This window comes from Coenobita brevimanus, chromosome 98 (assembly GCF_032717465.1).
Source record: "Coenobita brevimanus isolate Jiangsu-jjx chromosome 98, ASM3271746v2, whole genome shotgun sequence".
Taxonomy (NCBI): Eukaryota; Metazoa; Arthropoda; class Malacostraca; order Decapoda; family Coenobitidae; genus Coenobita; species Coenobita brevimanus.
The window spans coordinates 1,655,001-1,677,442 of record NC_137051.1 but is presented as its reverse complement, the minus strand read 5'-3'; the positions used below and the strand labels follow the sequence as shown (position 1 = coordinate 1,677,442).

General features: G+C 40.2%; 1 protein-coding gene across 1 annotated transcript in view; it reads right to left on the bottom strand.

The window, feature by feature from the left end:
• Window positions 1-6,597: 6,597 nt before the first annotated feature.
• The window catches only part of LOC145414127 (uncharacterized), a 56,940-nt gene continuing 41,095 nt past the window's right edge, over window positions 6,598-22,442 (bottom strand). Inside the window, exons 4-6 of the mRNA XM_080283687.1 lie at window positions 9,967-10,162; window positions 8,538-8,786; window positions 6,598-7,645 (exon numbers count right to left, since the gene is read on the bottom strand). Coding sequence (XP_080139813.1) covers window positions 7,080-7,645; window positions 8,538-8,786; window positions 9,967-10,162 — 1,011 coding nt within the window. The 3' untranslated portion in view covers window positions 6,598-7,079. The remainder of the gene's footprint in view (window positions 7,646-8,537; window positions 8,787-9,966; window positions 10,163-22,442) is intronic.

The window sequence follows — 22,442 nt, the reverse complement described above, 5'->3', positions numbered from 1 at the left end:
TAATCACAAGGTATACGTTAATTAGGAACAAAACTTAGTCGTATTAATACTGTATTCAAATTTAAGCTGGAGACTGTCAGCTTCCCCCACCTTAAGCTACAGTGACATCCATTACTACACCTATAATGCACAAACTGTAATTTTTATCACCAAGATCTCTTTATTTCAAATTACAGAGGATCAGGATAATATTTTTCCTCTTACTGGAAATAACTTCTTTTAAGATTTTCAATAATTATTTTATTTGCCTCAAAGAAGTTTCAACACAATTAATCTATTATAGGAAATTTTTTACCTTCAAATATGCCTCTTCCAAATAAAATCACTTTAAGGTATGCAATTAAATGGCTATCAGGTGTTGTGATAAAATATCATCTGAATAACTGGTTGCTGAAAGTTACTGGATTCACTGGAATTACGATGCACAAATCTGTGAACAAATACTGGTACTGAGAGAAGCGAATATACAATAATAAAAAATAACGAAAAAGTTACAATGCATGATATATGGCAACTGATTTATAAAATGAACATATCAATTTATTCTTACTGACCCATTTCACTTTTATTACCCTTCATATGTCAAACCTAAGAAGGATGCAATTTTTCACCATAATAATAATACATACAAGTTCATTGTTGCCTCTGGTCCCAGGCTGTGATTCTGGCACTGTAACCTGACAATCTCCATTGAACATAAAAACAATCATTGACTCTCAAAACATTCAAGTATTAAAGATAAGTTTGCAGCAACAAATATCTTTTACATAATTTGCAAAAGTTGTACCACCACAAAAATTTCGGTAATAAAACTGTAGCCTGTACCTCAGTTTTCTGAGCTTTATAGAATTAAATGATACTTACACTGTATTTACAAAAACAACAACTTACATTCAGCTACATTCTGGTGATGTAAGTGCTACATCCAGCACTTGGTTAGCACAAACAGTATACAGCCTGATATCCTACACCAAAACCTTCTCCCTAGGTTACTGCAGCATGTGCATGTACATAAAGAAACCCTTGGCCTGAGTGATGCAAATATAACTGACCAAATCAGTACAGAAATAAACCCTTGGCCTCAGTGATGCAAATGTAACTGACCTTATCATGCACAAACTCCCTCTAATTATCACTTATTCTTTTAAAATGCATGCCTTACAAGATGAACACCACCTCCTACCATCTCTGTGCAAAAGCTCATGGCTCAACAAGTGGCATTTGTTAAACTATGTACTTTATATATATATATACATAAATATATATCTGTATATCGGATACGTTTACGTGAAGCTAGAGAACGTGGTAAATGTTTTTTGGCGTATCCGATAGAGCCAGGATTCCGGAGGCTTGACTGATGAGTGAATGGAAGTGTGGCCCATTGGACTGGACAAATTTGGGCTGTCCGGACATTGCTACTCCTCACCCTACCCTACGGTGGGAAAGGAGGTCTGGATGATGATGATGATATATACAAGTATATATATATACATATACTGTGTATATATATACTGTATATATATATATATATATATATATATATATATATGCACAAAGTTAATCCTGTATTACCCCACTTGGAGTGTATGGACCCATGGCTAGGTAAGTGTGGTCCATTAGATTTCAACGTAAATCAAGCCAATTACCATTAATTTCCATAGCGCTACATCTGCTGATCACAGCACTGTTATATAGAATTGCCAAGAGGTGGAATTCATTATGCAGGAGACCACATAACTTCCAGAACTATGCAGGAGTTCAACTCCCTTATTATAGCTTTCATTACCAGTCTCCAGCTTCAACATCAAAAAGCAACTGGCCAATTAGGAGTACACCAAGTCAGTTATAACACAATAAAAATCACAATGATATATCAGGATTATGGTAAATATTTACATCCTGTTTACACAAGTTGGTTTGCTAAGAGCTCGTAGCTAATTATGTACAGAATGGTATAGGTAGAGTGGATAAAGTTATACACAGCAGTCTCCAATAAAACCCCTGAACCCAAGTGGTGGTCATTTTAATATATTCTAGCTGTTACCAAACTAATTTTATGCAACTTATGAGAGACCTCTTGTACTGAAATGGTTTATTAATGCTCTATGTAACCCCTTCAGCTCAATAAGTTGGTCCAAAGCTGAATAAAATCTTCACGAGATGGCTAGAATAAAACTGAAAAAGGTACCCCTCATGCTCAATAGACAAAATTGCACCTTGGTCATGTTCATCTTTTATCTGTGATGGGTTTACTTCAGTAATGCTCTTTTGGGATAAATTGTGCACATTTCTGGCATTCACTACTCAATCCATAACTTTACTAAGCTGTATGATAAACCCAAGCCAAAGTAACTAACCCTGTATATTATTTTCACACCTTTCCATTTTTTTTTTTTTTTCTTTTTTAATGAAATCTAACATTTCCTCAGGTTCTTACACTGAATTTCTTTGCTTCAACTTTTCCTATCCTTCCTTTCTTAGTCAAATTGTATGATAAATCCAAGCTAAAGTAATATCCTGCATACTAATCTCACACTTTCCCTGTTCTTTAATTCTGTCTCATATTCCTCAGGCTCTTACAATGATTTTTTATGCTTCCCCTTTTTCCTGTCTTTCCTCCCTTCTCCTCAACCAACAATGTCTCAGATCTTAATACCCTTCTCCTACCAAATTTCTCCTCCATCTGCTTCCCTTTCCTTGCTCATTCCACTCTCATAATCACCTCTGACACTCCTAGCATTCACTACCCTTCCGCTCTTATCCACAATTTTTCCCAGTCACTACCAGTATATGAGCATTCAAACTTACTTTCTATACATATAGTAAATAAATAATCCCTTATATTACAGTAGTCTTTTCACATTTCAACACAGGCAATGCAATTCTGTACAAAACTCTGTGGGACTGTACTAGTTCATCAAAAATAATCATAATACTTTGTTAAATATTATACAGTAAACCAATGAGTGAATCTTCAACACATTTAAGTCTGCATTATAATTTTGCTCTACCCTGTCATTATATATTAAGTTCAAATTGTTCTGGCATTTTTAACTGTGTTAGTGCTGTAGGCTCAATATTCCTGACCTTATATGTCTTCTACTTGCCATGCTCATATAACCCTTTCAATCCAGTGACTTTCCTTTAGTTTATTCCTGCCACTTCCAAACAATTTTATGCAATGTAGGAGACTGCAGATCCTTCCTAGAATGAATAAAATGGTCTGGAGGAAGCAAGAACAAAATAAATGTCCTTGGGTGGAAGGGGTTACATATAGAGGCTGCACACATGAAGAGTAAAGCCCATACCAACATCCCACTGTCCTCTTATATCACATCCCATCTCAGTTTCACTAATGGAGTTGTCTTCACCCAGCACCATATCAAACAGAGTGTACAACCACCTTCACTTATAAGTACTACAGGCAGAGGTGCATTGGGAGGTCAATGTGGCACCAATGTATTAATGTTGCAACTGACTGCGTTGGAACCAAAATGAGTCTAATAATGATGTTAAAAGCTGTCTACCTGGAGGCTAAATTGAACACTAACCTCCAACACACCAATTCCTGTAGTACACAATAGTGAAGGTGGTTGCATGTAAACATTTCATCAGACTGAATGGGTAAACTCCTCCACTTCCATGATGCATTTTTTAATCTAGTCATGCTACTTGCAAACAATTTTATTCAGTTTATGAGAGACTTTATGAACTTAAGGAGTTTGATATATCATTATTAATTCCTTCAGCACAATGTCTTCCCTAACTTGAATAAAATAATCTGCCAGTATCAACAACTGAATTAAAATTGGCTAAACATTTTAAAAACTTCCTTTGTCCATCACTTAAGCCACAGCAACAAACAGTCTATCCTATATTAGCACATGTTAATATACCACACCTGCATCAAAACGAGAAGAGAAAAAACTGCGCACCAATTAATGTCATCATTTATCAAGTTAATGGCATGATATTTACTGCATATTATGAAGTTATAACCAAACTTTAACATTAACAAAGTCTGAAGAATCCTGAAATGAAGCCATTTTTCACATGTATGCCATCAAATTTATGGGGAAGACATTAAACGAATGAAGAAATATGTTATAGCAAATAAATACCGTATTATAAAATTAACAGGCTAATTATGAAATGATAATAGAAATTAAGCCCATTTTTTCCTCTGCCTGCCACCAAATTTTGAAGGCAGAAATTAAATTAATGAGTAAGCACAAATAAATAATAATGATAACATTAGCTGGCTAAAAATTAGAGAGATTAACTGCAATCACAGCTCACAACAGGTGTCGTGACTAGCCACAGAGACTTACAATTAGACCCTTCACTACCAGGACATTTTTTTGTATTTTATTCTTGTTGCCTTGAAATGATTTTGTTCAGCTTTGGAGAGCACCTCAATAGGAAATGGGTTAATGTTGCCTGTATCAAATCCCTCTATTCTCAAAATCATCATCAGCATCTCTGATGCCTTACTCCCATCCCGGGAATCCCCAGCTAGTGATGACTATGAGAGAAACACCTCCAGGCTATCTTATCCTCACAAAGCTTTCTCATTCTCTCTCAACACTCCTCTCCTTCTCTTCATCAAGAAATAAATAAAATATTATCCTAGTGAAGAGGTTAAGCTCTCCTCTATGATGATGTTTTTTTCCACTATTCTTGGTATCTTCAGGGGAATTTATTTACTTATTCTGAAACTGGGGTGGTTAGATACAGTTTTTGACACTTCCCTCACTACTTCACATCCTTTCTCAGCTGCACAAAATCCAGTGGCGGCAAGAATTTGATTTTGTCCTTGGGCAGAATGGGTTAACAGGCTGACCAATAGCTATAACTAATCTTTACACTAACCATCTTAACCAACTATCAATTTTTGCAATGTAGTTCCAAGTTTCAGTTATCTCACTTAAATGCTACCAAAGTAAAAATCTGCACCAATGCATTACTAAATTAGAGTACACTTGCATATTCTTTATATTTATGCCTTGCAAATCTTACAACATACTCCAGTTAGGTCTTAACTTCAAAACTGTGTTTACTGGGCAGCCAAAACTGTTGTATTTTTGCATAAGACACAATGCTGAAAAGCAGGTTTATGTCATCCATAGTCAAATTAACTTCAACAATGGCCACAAAACCAAAATTCAAAACTGCATTCCCAAATTTCAATCACCTGGTTCATCAATGAGAATAGCACAGGCCACCACACTACCTTCCAACCTCTGACTGACAACACAACACGACAAAAGCACTCGCAGGGACTCTCAAGACTAAGTCCCATTTGAGGAGCTAACGGAGCCACTTGAACACTTTACTAACACTTGTTCAAATGGTAACAGTTAATCCCATTACAACCCTTTCAAAATGGGACTGAGACTAGCCTACCACAGTCTCGCAAACTTAAAGGTAGAAGACCAACATATTCCCCCTGGCACCTCGACATGACTGAAAAAGTTTGTCGCCTACAGGGATCAAACCTATGCGAGCTGCCACTCCAATGGGGAGTTCTAACCACTGAACCACCAAGTACCTGACGGACACCAGTTACCACTGAGAATTATGGGTTAATTACTTGCCTAAAGACTGACCAAATTTTTTTTTTTTTTTTTTTCCCCCCCACCTGGGCCATGAATTTTTTATGGTATACATGAAAAATCTTAACATGATTTGGTCATTAAACTACCAAATGAGCAAGGATAAGGCTGGACAACTGATGACACAACAAACCAAAATGACCCTGCAAACATTCATCCTCGTACATACACTTCCACAAGTACCATAATGTGGAGCAATAGCCTTACGAAAATTCAAGTTTCATTAAATGTTTCTCCTGCAATTTATTCTACCATCTACTGGGATTAACTCAGCACCAAGAGAAAATGTGAGCTTCATTGTATCAGTTACTTCTGTGGCTAAGTCTATCCTCTACTGGTACTACAGCTTACGTATGTCAGTTTTATTACACGAGTTCATTTAGTACCTTATTCTCTCCTCTATGGGTAAAAAGAATTGTCTTCTAGGTAGCACAGGAGGCTTCATAGCATCTCTTTCTCAGCAATTTATTTACACATCCACATCTTTTCATTCAGGTTTTTTAATATTGTTTTAATAGCAATATTGTTTGCATTAACAATATGTAAGATATAAAAGTGCAAATAAAACTGCTGAGGAGAAGGCCATATAAAACCTCTGAAATACAGCCCTAAGTCAGCATTATGTCAGTACTGGTTGCAAATGGCTCCGTGGGTAACTCTGACAAGGCTATGTGTACCATCCTTCCCTCCATCACCCCTCACACCCAATTTCCAATGAAAGCTTAACAGTACATCCAATCAGGTACAAACAGGTTGTGTGCACTAACTACATGACAAAAAGTTACACACGAGCAAATTGCTGGAAGCTAATTATAGAACAGGAGCCTAGAAAACCAACTAATGCCACTCACTTTACTCAATACGGTCTGAAGCTAATGTCATTTGTGTACAGGTATTATTAGTCTCACTGTTAACTACTGAGCATTTTTGTGTTTAAAAAAAAAAAAAAAAAAAAAAAAAAAAAAAAAAAAAATTGGGTTGTACAAAGATATTCCTTGTAAAGACTGCTCCCATGCTGACACATTCTCTACAAAGACCAAGTAACAGTAATACTATGCATTATAAGGGCAGTGTATTAATAGTTCCACATTTATGTTTCTTACACACTGTACATAGTGCTGTACTTGTGTGTTGTAAATTATTTACAGTAATTTAACTTGTAATCTATTGAATGTAAATGAACCACAAATATTTAAGAAGTGCACAACTAGTAAATTTCTTTCATGTTACTATCACTGCAAAAGGCAATCTTGAGAAACATGTCTTAAGGCAGCCATCACTTTGATATGAGAACTTCATTATTGCATCGTAAAAATGCCAAACATGGAATTTCATCGTAATATGACTTTTTCTGTTACAAGAGTTGTAATAAAACTTTCCTAAAAAATGCAGATATCTATTAAAAATTATAAATATTACTACTGTATATCACGTTTAGGGGGGGCCTGACCCGCTCAAGCCTTATCACTGAAACTCCTCATCAGAAATCAATTCAAAATCGTCCTCAAACTCACCCGAGGACACAAGAGTGGAATCCTGAGAGCGAGTCATTCTGGCAGGGGGCAGCAGCTGACTAGGTTCAAGCTGCTGCTGGTGGGCAAGGGGGACTGTAGTGCTCTGTCCTATCACTGACGTTACCAGGTTCTGTCCCAGCGCTGATAGGACATTACCTGCATTCTGAGCTATAACACTGCTCATAATCTGTCCTAGTGGTTCTGATGCTGGTATTTGCTGTTGTATGATGGTGGGAGCTTGATGCTGCTGTTGGGGCCTTACTGGTGGGGCGTCCAGCCTACTCTGCCCCTGTACTTCAAAGGAAAGACCCTCCATAAAGTCCTCCTCCTCGTCACTGCTGTCCCCAAAGTGCGAGGACACAAACTCCATTTGGAAGCGTCCCCCCTGACTCTGGGTCTGGGGTTGAGGCAGCTCAGGAAGCTCTATGTCAGGGGCGTCCAGGTCTTCCACACTGTCATTGTCGTAAGACGGGAAGTCCTCAGGAAGACCAGGGGTAAACAAAAGGGAACTCTCATCTAGGGTGGGAAAATCAAGAATTTACTCTCATGAATACTCTAGAAACTGTACAGAATTTGAAAACAAGGAAAATGTCAGTAATGTTGTACTGTACTGAGAAAAATGGCTGTAAGAATAGCTAATTCAGTTATTTTATTTTCATATACATAATGTCCTGCCCTAAGGTGAGAAAGGAGGTCTGGATGATGATGATGTTCTCCCAATAAAAAAAAACAAAGATACTAATATATATCTACTATCTATACATTTACCTCCCATTTACCAACAGCTACATACATATACACTACAGCTACAATATATGGCATTGTGTAATGCTGTGGCATATTTTTCCACATATATATACTACAAACACCTTCCCTATACATCTATTTTTGTTTTTTTTCATCACTTATCTGCTTCATTCACACAATTATACTCACCAACATCATCAACTGAATAAGTGATAGCTGGAACAGAGAAACAGCTAAATAAGAGCTGTTCCTGCATACCATTTCACAATCAAAGTTCCAACCAAATTTTAATATTATTAATTTGGAAATAGCAAGCACGAAATAAATCAAGGTGTCACTGTACTGAGTTAATCCATAGATTATTTCTGCACCTTTCACAAAAAAGGTCTCTCCTAAACATAGATTATACATTAAAATAAAAAAAACTTCACTGATTAGGAGTTAACTACTTTAATTTGACAATGTACTTTATAATCTACTCTAGTTATATCTAGATGACAGAGTGTAGCTTTTGAGGAGACCTCTTGTATCCACCAACTCAATTTAGAAAATCCTCTACTAATACGTATAAAGCTAATGCAAGACAGCATGAAGAAATGAAAAATATTGTATGTCATCTAAGTGAGGAGGTTAAGAATGCAAATATAAGTACAGTTCACACCTTGACTGAATCTAGTGGAGGAAACAGAGGCAGCTTGTCCCCGGCCACCACCACGCCCCCTGCCAACACGACGCCTCACCCCCTCGCCTGCCCCACGTCCCTTGCCACCTGCTTCACATGGGGCCACCTCCTCCACCTCTGGGGGATCCTGGGAGGTTAGGGGCACATCCAGCGCCGCCTGAGCCTCCAGAGACTGCAACTCCGGAAGGAACTCAGAAATGTCACTATCCAGAGAAACATTGGAGGTTTCTGGAATGGAAATGTTAACAGTATTGTGAGTACAGATGCTCTTCAGGCATGTCTGTCTATCCACCTATAACACCAGCTTACCTGCCTCTAAGCATATCCAGGAACACGTTTAAGGTCTCTAGAGAGAGCTGGAGCATATAAATACAGATGCTCCTTGGGCATGTCTTTCCTTACCTATGATATGATTTCATGTGTGTGAAAACCAGTATGCTTTTCATTTCAATATCAAAGCAACCACTTCATTTCAAATATTTACAAAGTTCATGAAGCAAAGGATGTTAATACAGTATTTAATTTATGACCCATCTAAAGTATATTTTTATAATTATAACATAATGCTTTATACAAACATCATCGTGTTACCCTTAAGTCCCACAAATATCACATTTCCAAATTTTACTCTAACTCTCAACTGCCTAACACCCAATCCCTGACTCCATCCAGGGTAGTTGCAATGTAATTACTGTACCCACAAACTTCTATACTACCACCCATCACAACCCAGACTTTGAAATATGGATGTCTGGAAACCTATCCCTTAACTACATGCACTTAATAGTTACCGGTAGCTTGTTTTCATCTGATACCTTAACTACATGCACTTAATAGTCTGTTTGCTTTCACCTGATGTAACTGGACGGCTCTCACAACCTCAATACCAAGTAGTGGTTGCACAAAATTTTGTGAATCTTACTTATGAGGCAGGAATGAGTCTCCTTGGTTACTACTCAAATCAAGCCTCCCATCTTACTAAATCTGGCCTTCAAATTAGCTGACATACAGTCATGGATCGTTATCAGGTCAGAGCACATGCATTAAGTTTTCTGTCAACCAGTAATAATGAATGTAGACATAGAGTACAGTATAGCATTATATCACTTATATTATAATACATACAGTATATTACATTCTGCTGCATGAGCAGTCTCTGAAAATGTAAAACACATTTACATCTGTGCAAAACATAATAAATACAGTACCATGCTCTTCTGATCGGGCAAACAACCCTTGTCCTCTAACACATCAATTTATATCACCACATATATAAATAATGATTTACAATAAAGGGTAATGTATTATAAATTAACAGACAAACAATCTCTATGTAAAAATACACCTCCTTAACTGATACTTTACAACACAAGGTAAGTCATTAATGTAACCCCGATCCTCATCATACCCATAGCAGAGTTGTCTCCCCTGAGAGCAGCGCGCATCTTGCTGATCCGTGTGTAGAAGGAGTCCGGGAGGAGGTGTAGCATGATGCCTGGGCCGGTCATCAACAGCATCGCCATGACGTACACCAGCACCACACCAGGAACTAAGTGGCCCACTACACCACACAGGCTCAGCACTGTCATCACTATAGCACAGAACTGTTGATGGAAAATGTATGTTAGGTGATAGCAAAGACAGACTGAATTTGAAATAACTATCTTATCTATGGTTAGAAATCTTAATCCCTGCAGAAGGGGAGGTCATTAATGAATTCCCTCCATTTCATCATATCCTCTGCCATCAGCTGCCCTCTCTCCAACAATTTATATATAAAAGATTCATTTCCATCAGGGTTCAAGATTAGGCTACCCAAGTTCAGGACATACTGAAACTGGTTACTGGACTAAGGCCCAAGTGACATTATACAAAAAGTTTCAGGGTTTTCATCCTTCACTATGAGGATGTTTTCCCTAAGCTGGACAAAATCATTTGCTCAGTGGTCATAATAGAAATCAAATTAATCGCCGAAAACTCACACCCTGAGCTTTCAACGCAAAGTGTCACTTGGTATACCTCTGACACGCACTGCGCACGGATTCGCCATACAACCTCCATGATTTTGCTGACCTAATCAGTTCATCGTCCCTTCATACTGTATCACTGACAAAAGTTTGGTCAAAATCTGTGATGGGGTTCAAGAGATATTGCATCCAAAAGGATAAACTAAGTTGACCCCATACAACCTTGACCTTTGACCCCTTGACCTAGCTCCTCATATCCTCATACTGTATCGATGACAAAAATTTGGTGGAAATCCATCAATGGGTTCAAGAGATATCGCCCCCAACACAATGTTACAGACGCAAAGACCCACACATGCATGCACACACCCAAGGACAGACCAATCAGTTAGTGCCTCCTCCACCACAGGTAAGCGGAGGCATAAAAAGTCATCGTCATCACACTGATGGGCTAATGGAAACTGTTTCTAGTACCTACACTATTAGTAATTTCAGCTGCTACGCCCCTGAAATAAAACAGTATTCACTGCATTGAAAAGGGCTAAAATGATGAAGAGGTAACACCCCCTTAACCCCAACAACTGCTTTAAATTAACAAAGATCTGCCTACAGTAAAGAGTATAATAATTACTCGACCACAAACTTTGTTGTCATTACAACAATATGGTTCCTGGATTAACGCACAAAATTTCTGATAAACTGCCTCTTGTAACAAAGTTTAAAAGTGAATACAGTATAGAAACTTCCCATCTGCTTTTATCTGCAAAAAACAATTCTTGGTTAAGAGGTGCTAGCAATCAAGTTGAGTTTATGAATTTGAGCCCAAGACTGCTTTCTCTCTGTCTCTCTCTCATCCCCATTCTTCCTGACCCTTCTCTTCCTCATTCTCCCCCCTCCCCATCCTTGCTCTCCTGACTTTCATTTTTCCCCTCCATGCCCCAATTCTTCCTGCCTCTCTCCATAATTTGGGCTGCCAAGTTAGCTGTTATTTGTTTTTTCCCACTAGAGGTAAATATATTTACCTCCTTTTATGACAATTTTTAACTTCTAGTATTCTACAGCTTTAACTTTCTTAAAAATGACTGCCGGAGATTTCTGCATTTAGCGACACTACCAATTTTTGAGGGCAAGTTTAGCGATTACAATATTTGTGGCTGTGGATTTGGCACCCCCAGCTGTCATGTGGCACTCAACATAGCACAGTGCCAGATGCAGTGCCAAGGATGATGAACTCTCACCCCTTCTGCCATTGCGTCTCTGGAGGTATATTTTTCTCTCTGTGTCCCTCTAATGCCAATTTTAGTATATTCTGTCTGTCTGTATACCCACTTATTCTGAAATCTATCTATTTATTTAACTATCTCTTTTTGGCACCTGATTATTTAGTCTATATTCATTTTGTCGATCCATTCATATATCCATACAATATACGGTATCTAACCATCTGCCTACCTCTCTGTGTATCTCTCTCTCCTGTTAATATACTTATCCAATACCTACCCAGCAGATTGTCCATTTCGGTTCACCTATTTTCAATAATTCTATGTTCATGGACTTACAAACATGAATGAATGATTGAGTGGATGGAGAAGATCAGGTGGGCGAAGAAAAATGAGGGAAGAAGAAAGAGGAAAGATAATAAGATACGAAGGAAGGAGGGAAGGACACTAAGAAATGAGGAAGAATGAAAAACACAATTAAAAAGAATTAATAAAAAGTGACAAACTTGGAGAAACTGAAAGGGAGAGGGGAGTAAATTTAGAAAGAAGGATGAGAGGAAGGAAAAAAAAAAATCAAACGAAGATAACCAAAATGATAAGAATCAAAGACAGAATGAGAAGGAAGGGAGGATGGAGGGACGAGACGGTGGGTGGCTGCATACGTATCCATCACTACCACCATCATTATTACCCGTCCCCGCCCCGGAGGGGCTCGAGGACGGGCATTGTTTTCATTGTTTGTTTGTTGTTTGTTAACAACTTTACGCGAAACTACTAGTGCGATTTTGACTAAAATTACAGGGATGATGGGCTATGACCTTTTGATCACCTGATCAAATTTTGGGCCAAATTGGGTCCAGGTCCAGGCCCAGGCTGTAGAAAAAAAAAAAAAAAAAAAAAAAAGAGGGGGGGGGGACGGGCAATAATCGTTTTTTTTCGCCATAACTCCTTTCAAATTCGTCATATCGACATGAAACCAAAACCTATTGGTGCAGCTTTCAAATCTGCATCCTATAACATGCCTAATTACATCAGTGGGGTCACCCCCCAGCTAGCGGTAGGGGGGTCAATGTCAAGTGGGTCGGGCATAAAATTTCAAATGGGCATAAAATCCACAATTTTCACCCGGTTTACTCCAAAATTGATATGTGACATCTTAGACTTGATATCCTGTTGTGTTTGTAGTCAGCACGAAAATGACTGCCGGGGATGGATTTGCTGTGCCGTGGCATTGCTTCTTAGTTGTTCGGTCTTGCTGCTGCTGTTGTTGTTGTCATGAATGTTATGTATTTGGTGTTTTTGTGCAGTATTTGTTATTGTTGCTGATGCCCTGCTGTGTATTTCTCATTGTTGGTATCGGTATGTGTTATCTTGTACCGTAATTGTTTTATGTTTGTTATCTTGTACGTGCTATATCTGACGTGTTTGTAATTGTGTATTTGGTGTTTTATTACTATTTATTTGTTATTAAAGCTCATGTCCTGCTCGGCACACCTTTGTTGTGCTTGTTTTTCAGATATATATATATATATATATATATATATATATATATATATAATCTATCTATCTATATATATATATATATATTATCTATCTATATATATATATATATATATATATATATATATATATATATATATATATATATATATAATGCAAGGAAGAAGGAATCCCCCCCTTCTTGTTTTACTCATGAATGAAGTAGGTACAGTACTCCCAAGTATAGAAGACAGAAAGAGCGAAATAAAAATGACATCATCTTTCTGAAGCGGCTAATGAAGCACTGCTGTATTAAGTGGAGGAGCCGGGCTCTTGTGCGTGGTGAAAGGTTTGAGAGATACTGTTAGTCTCTCTCTCTCTCTCTCAAGCCTTGATTTGCACTATTTGTCTCCGTATACAGTACACTGCTATCATTCTGACCCTCAATCTTATACATACACTATTTATCTGTCTGTATCTATCAATCTGTTGGTCTCACAGATGCACATCCTACAGTTTTTGTCTCTTATAGCCTTAATATACTGTAAGTAGCTCAACAGCAGAATACGGCAATACTATGGCTCTACATTCTTTCCACAGCACTTCTTCGTGACTAACAATGTATTCGTGTTGCTCTCGTATTACAACTCGGCAAAACAGATGGTGGGACGGCAATTTACCGCCTAGTTAAAATGAACAGAGTATATTTCTCACACCCCGCCATCAACACACGTTACAGAAGCCTTAACGCGTCGCATGAGTGGCATGAGTCATCCTCCTAGTGCGTTCGTAACCGTAACTACAAGGACGTAAGCGGTGCGCACAGGTCTACATCCGAAAAAGTTCCGTAAATTCATACTTACTGTATATACACCTGCTATCCGATATTTTGAAGCGTAAAGGCGTACACTCGTTATGCTTGCACTTCAGATTCGTTTAATGTGTTATTCAAAATCTATTCAAATCATCCTTTTGTCAAAACACACTACCACTCATTTTCATCTAACATGGTCCGCCCATTATTTTTCCTCTTATCAGGCAGACAAGAGACAACTAAACTGTAGTACTTAATATATCCTCAAAATAACGAAGCACATCATATGAGATTTCTGATAAACTGTAAACGCGAAGGAAGGGGTGCAAAATAGTCATGGCAGTGTTAGAAACTGATTTAAAAATAAGTCACTGAAAATGTTGGTCAAAACAGGTGATAATCTTATGGCAACTACATTTCTTCCTGCATCAGGGAGACCATCATGATTCACTTCCGTCGACAATTTAAAATTAATTGTTTCTATGATCACGCTAACAGTTTCTAGGAAATTACTGTCTCAGAGTAAGCGCGCGCGCACGCACACGCACACACACACACACACACACACACACACACACAAGGTAACAATTCAGCGTGCCCCTGACCTTGCTGGTCAATTCTGAATGAACAGAAGGCAAGGTATTTGTAAGCCAAACTCTGGTTCCAACAATGCGCATGAGAGAGAGAGAGAGAGAGAGAGAGAGAGAGAGAGAGAGAGAGAGAGAGAGGCTTTCCCCCACCCACCACAACATCCGGTTAATCCGTCAGGAAAAATATATAAAATAAACACATGCTTGTTAAAAAGAGCAAGCACGGAAATATTTAAAGACGTGCAGAAGAGTAAAGAATGTAAAATGTAATCTGTTTTACAGTTCTGTAGAGAGCACATGGGTTGCAGAGCACGCCCCCCCCCCCACCTCTCTCTCGTGTATGTACCGGTAGCTTATTGTGAGAGCGTGCTTGTGAGCGGCTAGGAATGCGTGGGACGATTATGGGTGTGAGTGAACTTGTCAGGAAAAAAACAAATGACTTGGCGGGACCTCTTTCTATTGCGTCACCGTCACCTGTTCGTATAATCGCGAAACAAAGCCTTCTTGCGCATTCCTTTACCCCAGCTCACATCTGCTGGCAATTCACATGCTTGATTATCTGGGCGACTCACGATACTAAATTTTCCCTTGTCTCCTACGCCTCCTCCTTTCTGCTCTTCCACTCTTTCCATTTTCATCCACAAACACACGATTTTCATTGTTTGTCCAAAGGTTAATACTTATTCTCTGCCTCATCTTTACAGTCTATCGAAAGGATACCACTCTTTTTCACTCATTCTCCCATCTAAACTACCCCCCTCTCTCTCTCTCTGGGTTACCACTTGACTCACTGCCTCATCCTCTCACTCCATCACAGACCACCATTATAATGCCGCCCCTTGCCCACACTACATCTCACTTCCCCTACCAGCTATCAGCCTCTATGCAACACTTTCTAGCAGGCAGTGTTTGATGCATCCCTGCTATTGCAATACAGTATAGAGTATGTGTTAGGATGTATTAACTTTACACACACACACACACACACACACACACACACACACACACACACACACACACACACACCTGACTTCAAAACATTACACTACTTCCGGCACACAATTAGCTCTGGTGACAAAACCAATCCCCAAAGGCAAACACCCACACCCACACCTACTCAGCCACCCATACACCCAACTACTCGTATCCACATGGCTCCTTCACCAACATGCCACACCAACTCACCCATCTACCCATCCAACTCTAATACATATATCCATATACCACTCCCACCTAACCACCTACCGCTACTCCCCCTCTCATCCACCCAACCACTTAACACCCATACACGACTCCCACTCACCCACCTACCATCCACATTCACCAATCCTCCTATTACTCACCCACCTACCCACTGACCCACCCATCTACTACTACTCATCTGTCTCAACCCACCCATATCGCAAGACATGCATATCAGATCACCATCAACACTGCTACCACACCCAACTACCACTATCACTACACCCACCTACCACAAACCACACCTACCATCATCATCGACAAAGAACTACAACCACATTTATAAACAACCACCACACCCACCTACCACCACAACCACATACCTACCACCCCACCCACCCACCAGTCCGGGACAATCAAAACACCTGCCAGCCACTTATAGGGCCCAAAATAGTGCTTTATCTAACCCACTCCTGACCCTTACTGATTAAACCTCTTCAACACGAGGACTTTATTAGAATTTCTGATGCTCCCCAGCGATTTTATTAACTTTATTAGAGGCGGTTCATTAAGGCGTCTGACACATATACTGATAGAAAGATAAACAGATTGAGATGGGCAGATAGATAAGCTGAAAGATACAGATAAAGATAGATAGATAGATAGATCACTAAGGCTTCCGTCAACCCACTCCAGTTACAAAATCTAGGAAGAACAAACTCGTCTCCAGGTAACGAGAATGCGAATAATAGTACGATCTTGGCCAAAGGTGATTTAAAGTTATATATACCTTGCCATATCACACACACACACACACACACACAAACACACACACACACACACACACACAAACACACACACACACACACACACTACACCATAATATCAAACATTACCAACACCAGCAATGTACACCACACCACCACACACATCCTACCACCACCACGACACTATCACGTTACCACACCATACCGCACCAGATCATACCTCACCACACCACATCACACCACACCATACCGCACCAAATCATACCTCACCACACCACATCACACCACACCACGTCATTATACCACATCACACCACATCACCACGTCATCATCCCAAATCATATCACGCCACACCACGTCATCATACCACATCATACCACACCACACCACGTCATCATACCACACCACACCACGTCATACCACACCACACCACGTCATCATACCACATCATACCACACCACACCACGTAACCTGGCAACTCCCCGAACATACCACTCATCACAACTGCGCAACTCACACCTCACACGCGCACTCTCTCTCTCTCTCTCTCTCAGCTGACCGGAAATAATCTGCCGTCCTTGAGGGTGCTCCAAGTACTTATCCTACCCACCACTAGGCCCTGGCGGTGGAGGGGGACGCCTTCACGTTGTGGCACCGATGCAGGCGGATCCACTGCCAGGTTACACAAAGCTCCCTCACATCCCACTCTCTCGTAGGGATAATGATCAGGGACGCATCTCAGCCAGCAGTCCACAGGGTTCAGAGGGGGTTACAACTACGGGTATATCGACACAAACGTCTGAGTCAAATGAATCTGGGTGCCAATACTCGCGGTTAAGGGGCTAAAAAGTTAGATATTCTTCACTACAGATGTCCAGAATAAATCGCTTAGCAAAATGTGTTAGGGGATACCCACGGTCAACGAACATGCTCCTCCTCTTTCCTCTCTTAAGCCCAGTAAAATCTATGCTGTCTTACAGCCGATGACACTGAGAATTGGACCATAAAATCCGTAGGTAGAACTATATCTGGTTTGGGGTGGAATATTATGTCATGCTTCTCTCTCTCTCTCTCTCTCTCTCTCTCTCTCTCTCTCTCTCAGGTATTTTTAAACAAATATTCAAACTCAGTGTGAGCATACCTATCAATCTGTCACACTAAGAGTAAAAGAACATTAATCACGGTTCAGTGCCAATAAATAAATAAATAAATAAACAATTTTCATAACACCCTGCAGCTTCATCTAGCAAACGTACAGAAAATTGAAGCATTCCAATATTAACCATAAATCATATAATAATCAATCCACATTTCCACGTTACAGTAAGCACACACACACACACACACACACACACACACACACACACACACACACACACACACACACACAAATAGAAATAAATAAAAGGTAAAAACGACAGTGGACACCGGATTGATCTGGCGGGAACGAGATGGCGAAAGTAATTCCGGTAATGTACGCTCATCCCAGGCCGCCTACATGTGTTTTGGGAGGCCTTGGTTCACCCTAGACACCCACAAAATATAAAGACCTCGAGCACCACCTTCCATTACCCTCCCTCACGCTGATGCCAATTAATACCCTGCTGGATAAATCCGTACGGGAGATAAGTAGACATAAATAGCAGAGTTGTCAATACCGTGAGAGGGTTAATGGTGACACTATTACCCCAAATTCCTGTGACCCACCTCTCGCATCACTAAAAATCCTCTGGCATTAGCTGGAACAGAACATGTGCTGAGCCAACCATAAAGGAGATATCAGTTACGAAAATTCTGAGGAGCGGTGCACGAATCTGTTATTGGTGGGGCAAGGACCACAAACACCAGACAGCGTGAGAGCGCATACCTCCTCCAATGCCTATACCACACCACTCACACCACCAAAATTTCACAAACTCTTCCTTGACCCATGACCCACATATCCCACAACATGTCAATGGAATCCATCAATACCTTTTTGAGATATTTTGTGGACACGTTGGTGGAGGTAAACACCACAAAATAACTAGCCCTTACCACCCCATCTGTAAACTTGAAATTAATAACATGCTCTCAGTATGACTTCCGCCGTACATTTCACAACTGATAACCAAAATATAAAAGGGTTCAGAGTACTAGGCGAACGTAAGGAACATCTGACAGTGTTGGCGGGAAAATCTGGGTACGTTACATTAAATCCCCCAATATTTAACATTAAGACCTTTCCATTTATTAAAATTAGCCTGTTTCTCAAGTATGTCTGTACCCAACACGTACCCCCTGGTTAGCATCAAAAATATATACAAAATGAGAGATTGTACCAGACGTGAAGATAAGTTGGCTGCCTTGGCGGGAAAAATGGCCGCACACTATACTCGTACTCTTTTTACCCTAACTTGGCCTACAGTTGACACCACTCCACCTCGAACGCTGGATGTAACAGTAGATTAACACTAGAAAATGATGCTAGTCACGAAGAAGTGCTGTGGAGCGGAAGTAGAGTCACAGCATCGTCTTATTCTGCACTGAACGTGAAATAAGTTGAAAAGGGACGAAAATCTGGGCCAAGTTAAAAACAGCATAATAAATTCAACTTTACCTAATCTCTAAAACAACACCCACAAAGGTACAATCCAAATGCATGATTTCACCAGAACATTCCTTGGCCCCTGATTTCTAGCATATAATAATGGATTTGACGCTTAAGAATCAGCTGACTAGGTTGGTGGGTACGGGTGTCACTGCAAGAAAACACAAATACCTAATTCTAACAACCTCATTCTGTCTGTCTACCCATGTATGCTATCATCCAACCCATTATTTCCCCCTTCAAAAGCCTAGGGGTCCGGGGCCAGGCGTCATCTTGAATTTTAAGGCATGTAACTAATAGACCTTTCACCTAAATTTGGCCCAGATGTTTGTCCTTGTAGCTCAATATAAGAAATGAGATGGCAACTACTGTGGCTCTACATCCTTTCCATGCCAATTCTTCATGACTAGGATCATATTCTAGTGCAGAGTTATTGTTACAAGTCACCAGTCAAGAAAGAGAAATGGCAATATTAGGACGTTAGTTTGAAAAAGGATATTGTCGCTTTCCCTATATATCGGTATGAGCAATAAACCCCAACCATCTCTTGGACGTACACCCTTATAGGCCACCGTAACCCACTAGTCCACCAGGCGTTGCACAACCACCCACTTCATAAATCCCACATTCTTTCCCTGACACGTCCATCCCCAACACGTACCCACGGCGAGACTCCCACACCAACCAAATATGACAATGTACCAGGTAGGGCCGAGCTCACCAGGCTGTTTTGGCGCGAATATGGCAACTCACTCGTAAATCCAACCAAGTAGATGATCCACTGTGACATGAGAAAATGTGAGGTGGAAAAGAGGCAGGTCAGAGCTTGAATTCTTTTTTTTTTTTTTTTTTTTTTTTTAAAGTTTGCGTTCTGTGTAGCCCGAAATGAAATAAAAAAATAAAGAAAGAATTCAAGCAAACGTTAGAAAATAGAGAATTCAATCTCTCTCTCTCTCTCTCTCTCTCGCCCCCTACATTTCCAAATCCAGCCATATCTCATCCTCGACGCACCATCCACTCAACTAATTTATCAAGATCCCTCCGCCATGACTTTCCCAAGCATCTTTAGTGGGTGTCAAGCATAAATCTAAAATGGTGTGTGTGTGTGTGTGTGTGTGTGTGTGTGTGTGTGTGTGTGTGTAAGATTTATGTAATATCAGCAGGGAGTTTTTACGAGAATATAAGGACGCTAATAAACCCTACTTGTACAATATATGATTATGACCGTCAACAACTTATTCACATATTAAATTAATCAGACAAATTTTATATCAATACCTTACACATATCAAATAATAAACTAAAAGAGAAAGAATCACACAGAGTAGAAAGCTTTTTATTCTTTTTATCATACCATCATCGTCATCCCGACTCTCCTTTTCCTCCTCCTCCTCCTCATCATCATCATCAACCCACCCCCATTTTCCACGTCGTCATCATCATCATCATCATCATCATCACCACCACCATCATCAGAGGAAACTATAATGAAAAATGTACAAGACTGAAACGGGAAGTCAAAATTTTGGCACGAAAATGGCGAGTCCCCTTACTTTAAAAATGGCGGTGTAGGTGGAGTATACTGGGTGTCAAAATATTTACCCCCTTCCTTCCGCCGTGTGTTGGTGGCAGGTCCCTTGTTATCAAAATAGTACAGTGTTTCCTCTGCTCGTAAACATGAGGTTCGCAGAATCTCTCTTGGTCGCCTGCCACACCGTCACCACCCGCCCTCACAATCAGCTGATCCCCTGATGCACGCACATGCACACGGGCACGCACGCACACACACACACACACACACACACACACACACACACACACACACACACACACACACACACACAGAATGAATTATGAACCAAGTGTGAAATATAAAACTATCAACAAAGACGAAGGCGCAGATCCACGTGCTATTGTTTACGTCAGGGAGAAAGAGAGGGCGCCGGGTCATAATGTTTACGTGGGAGAGAAAGAGCGGGTGCGGGGTTACTGAGTTCGCGTGCCTGTCTAGACGCATACCACAAACATCTAAACTCGCAAACATTAACACGCGTCCATTATTCTCCTTTCTTTAACCTTAGCACATAGTTTAGTCACTCTTGTTTTTACTGCGCCTGTGTCTTAAGCATCCTAATCTGGCATCATCATCATCACAAACACGCAACTCTTATAAGACTTACTTAAAACACTTGGCTTGCTTTTGTGTGTGTGTGTGTGTGTGTGTGTGTGTGTGTGTGTGTGTGTGTGTGTGTGTGTACAAAGGGTCTCACCAATGTGTCTGTTCTGACGCTGAGTAAAATTGCCTGGAGGTGGCTGAATAACATTTGAAAGTTTTGTTTAGTAATTCACACCATTTTTGGCAAGGAAACTGGGAACACACACACACACACACACACACACACACACACACACACACACACACACACTTACGGCAGCCTTATGCAACACACCTCAATTCTCCCCACCTTCAGGCTCCTAAATGGGGTAACCATGATCCGTAAACATGAAAATACAAGACTTACAAATATTACCGTAACAGGGAGGAGGACACAGCAACAACGGCACCTTCTAGTCGACCCTTTGACCTTGCCCTGTTCCCTTGACCTTCGAGTGGTTGTTCTATCCGAATCACACCACCCTCTCCTGACCCTGAACACTTCCATCGCACTTTATCAAAATCGGACCAACACCGAACTGATCCTGCCCTTGACCTACGACATCTTCGGCCAAAAATTAATACATTGTTCCTCTCATGGTGGTCAATCATTATGCTAGTTTTGGTGTGATTCCATTCCATAGTTTATCCATGATCTTGCTTATAGACGGACAGACAGAGGAATAAACCTAGCCAATTACGTAACCCTCTCGCACTGTCGCACGCAGGTGTAATAAGCTCATTCCACTTATGGTGCTCCAGATATAACCAAAACCATACCACATACAGTATACTATTTTGAGATGATACAACGACCTGCATTTCTCAGGCCTTGGTCACTTTTGTATCACCTCTTGCTTGGCCATACACACTGCACATCATACTCAATACAAACCTCGAGTTGTTGAGGTTTTTAAATGTATTCATCCATGTATTTTTTTTTATCTACCTTCCTATATCTATTCCTTATTTTTATTTCTCTACCTATCTATCTATCTATCTATCCCCTCCCGCAATCCATCTCCCCATCTACTTCTCCATCCATCCACCCATCTATCAATCTCTATCTAACCATCCATCCATCCATTTGTCCACCTATCTATCTATCTATCTATCTGTC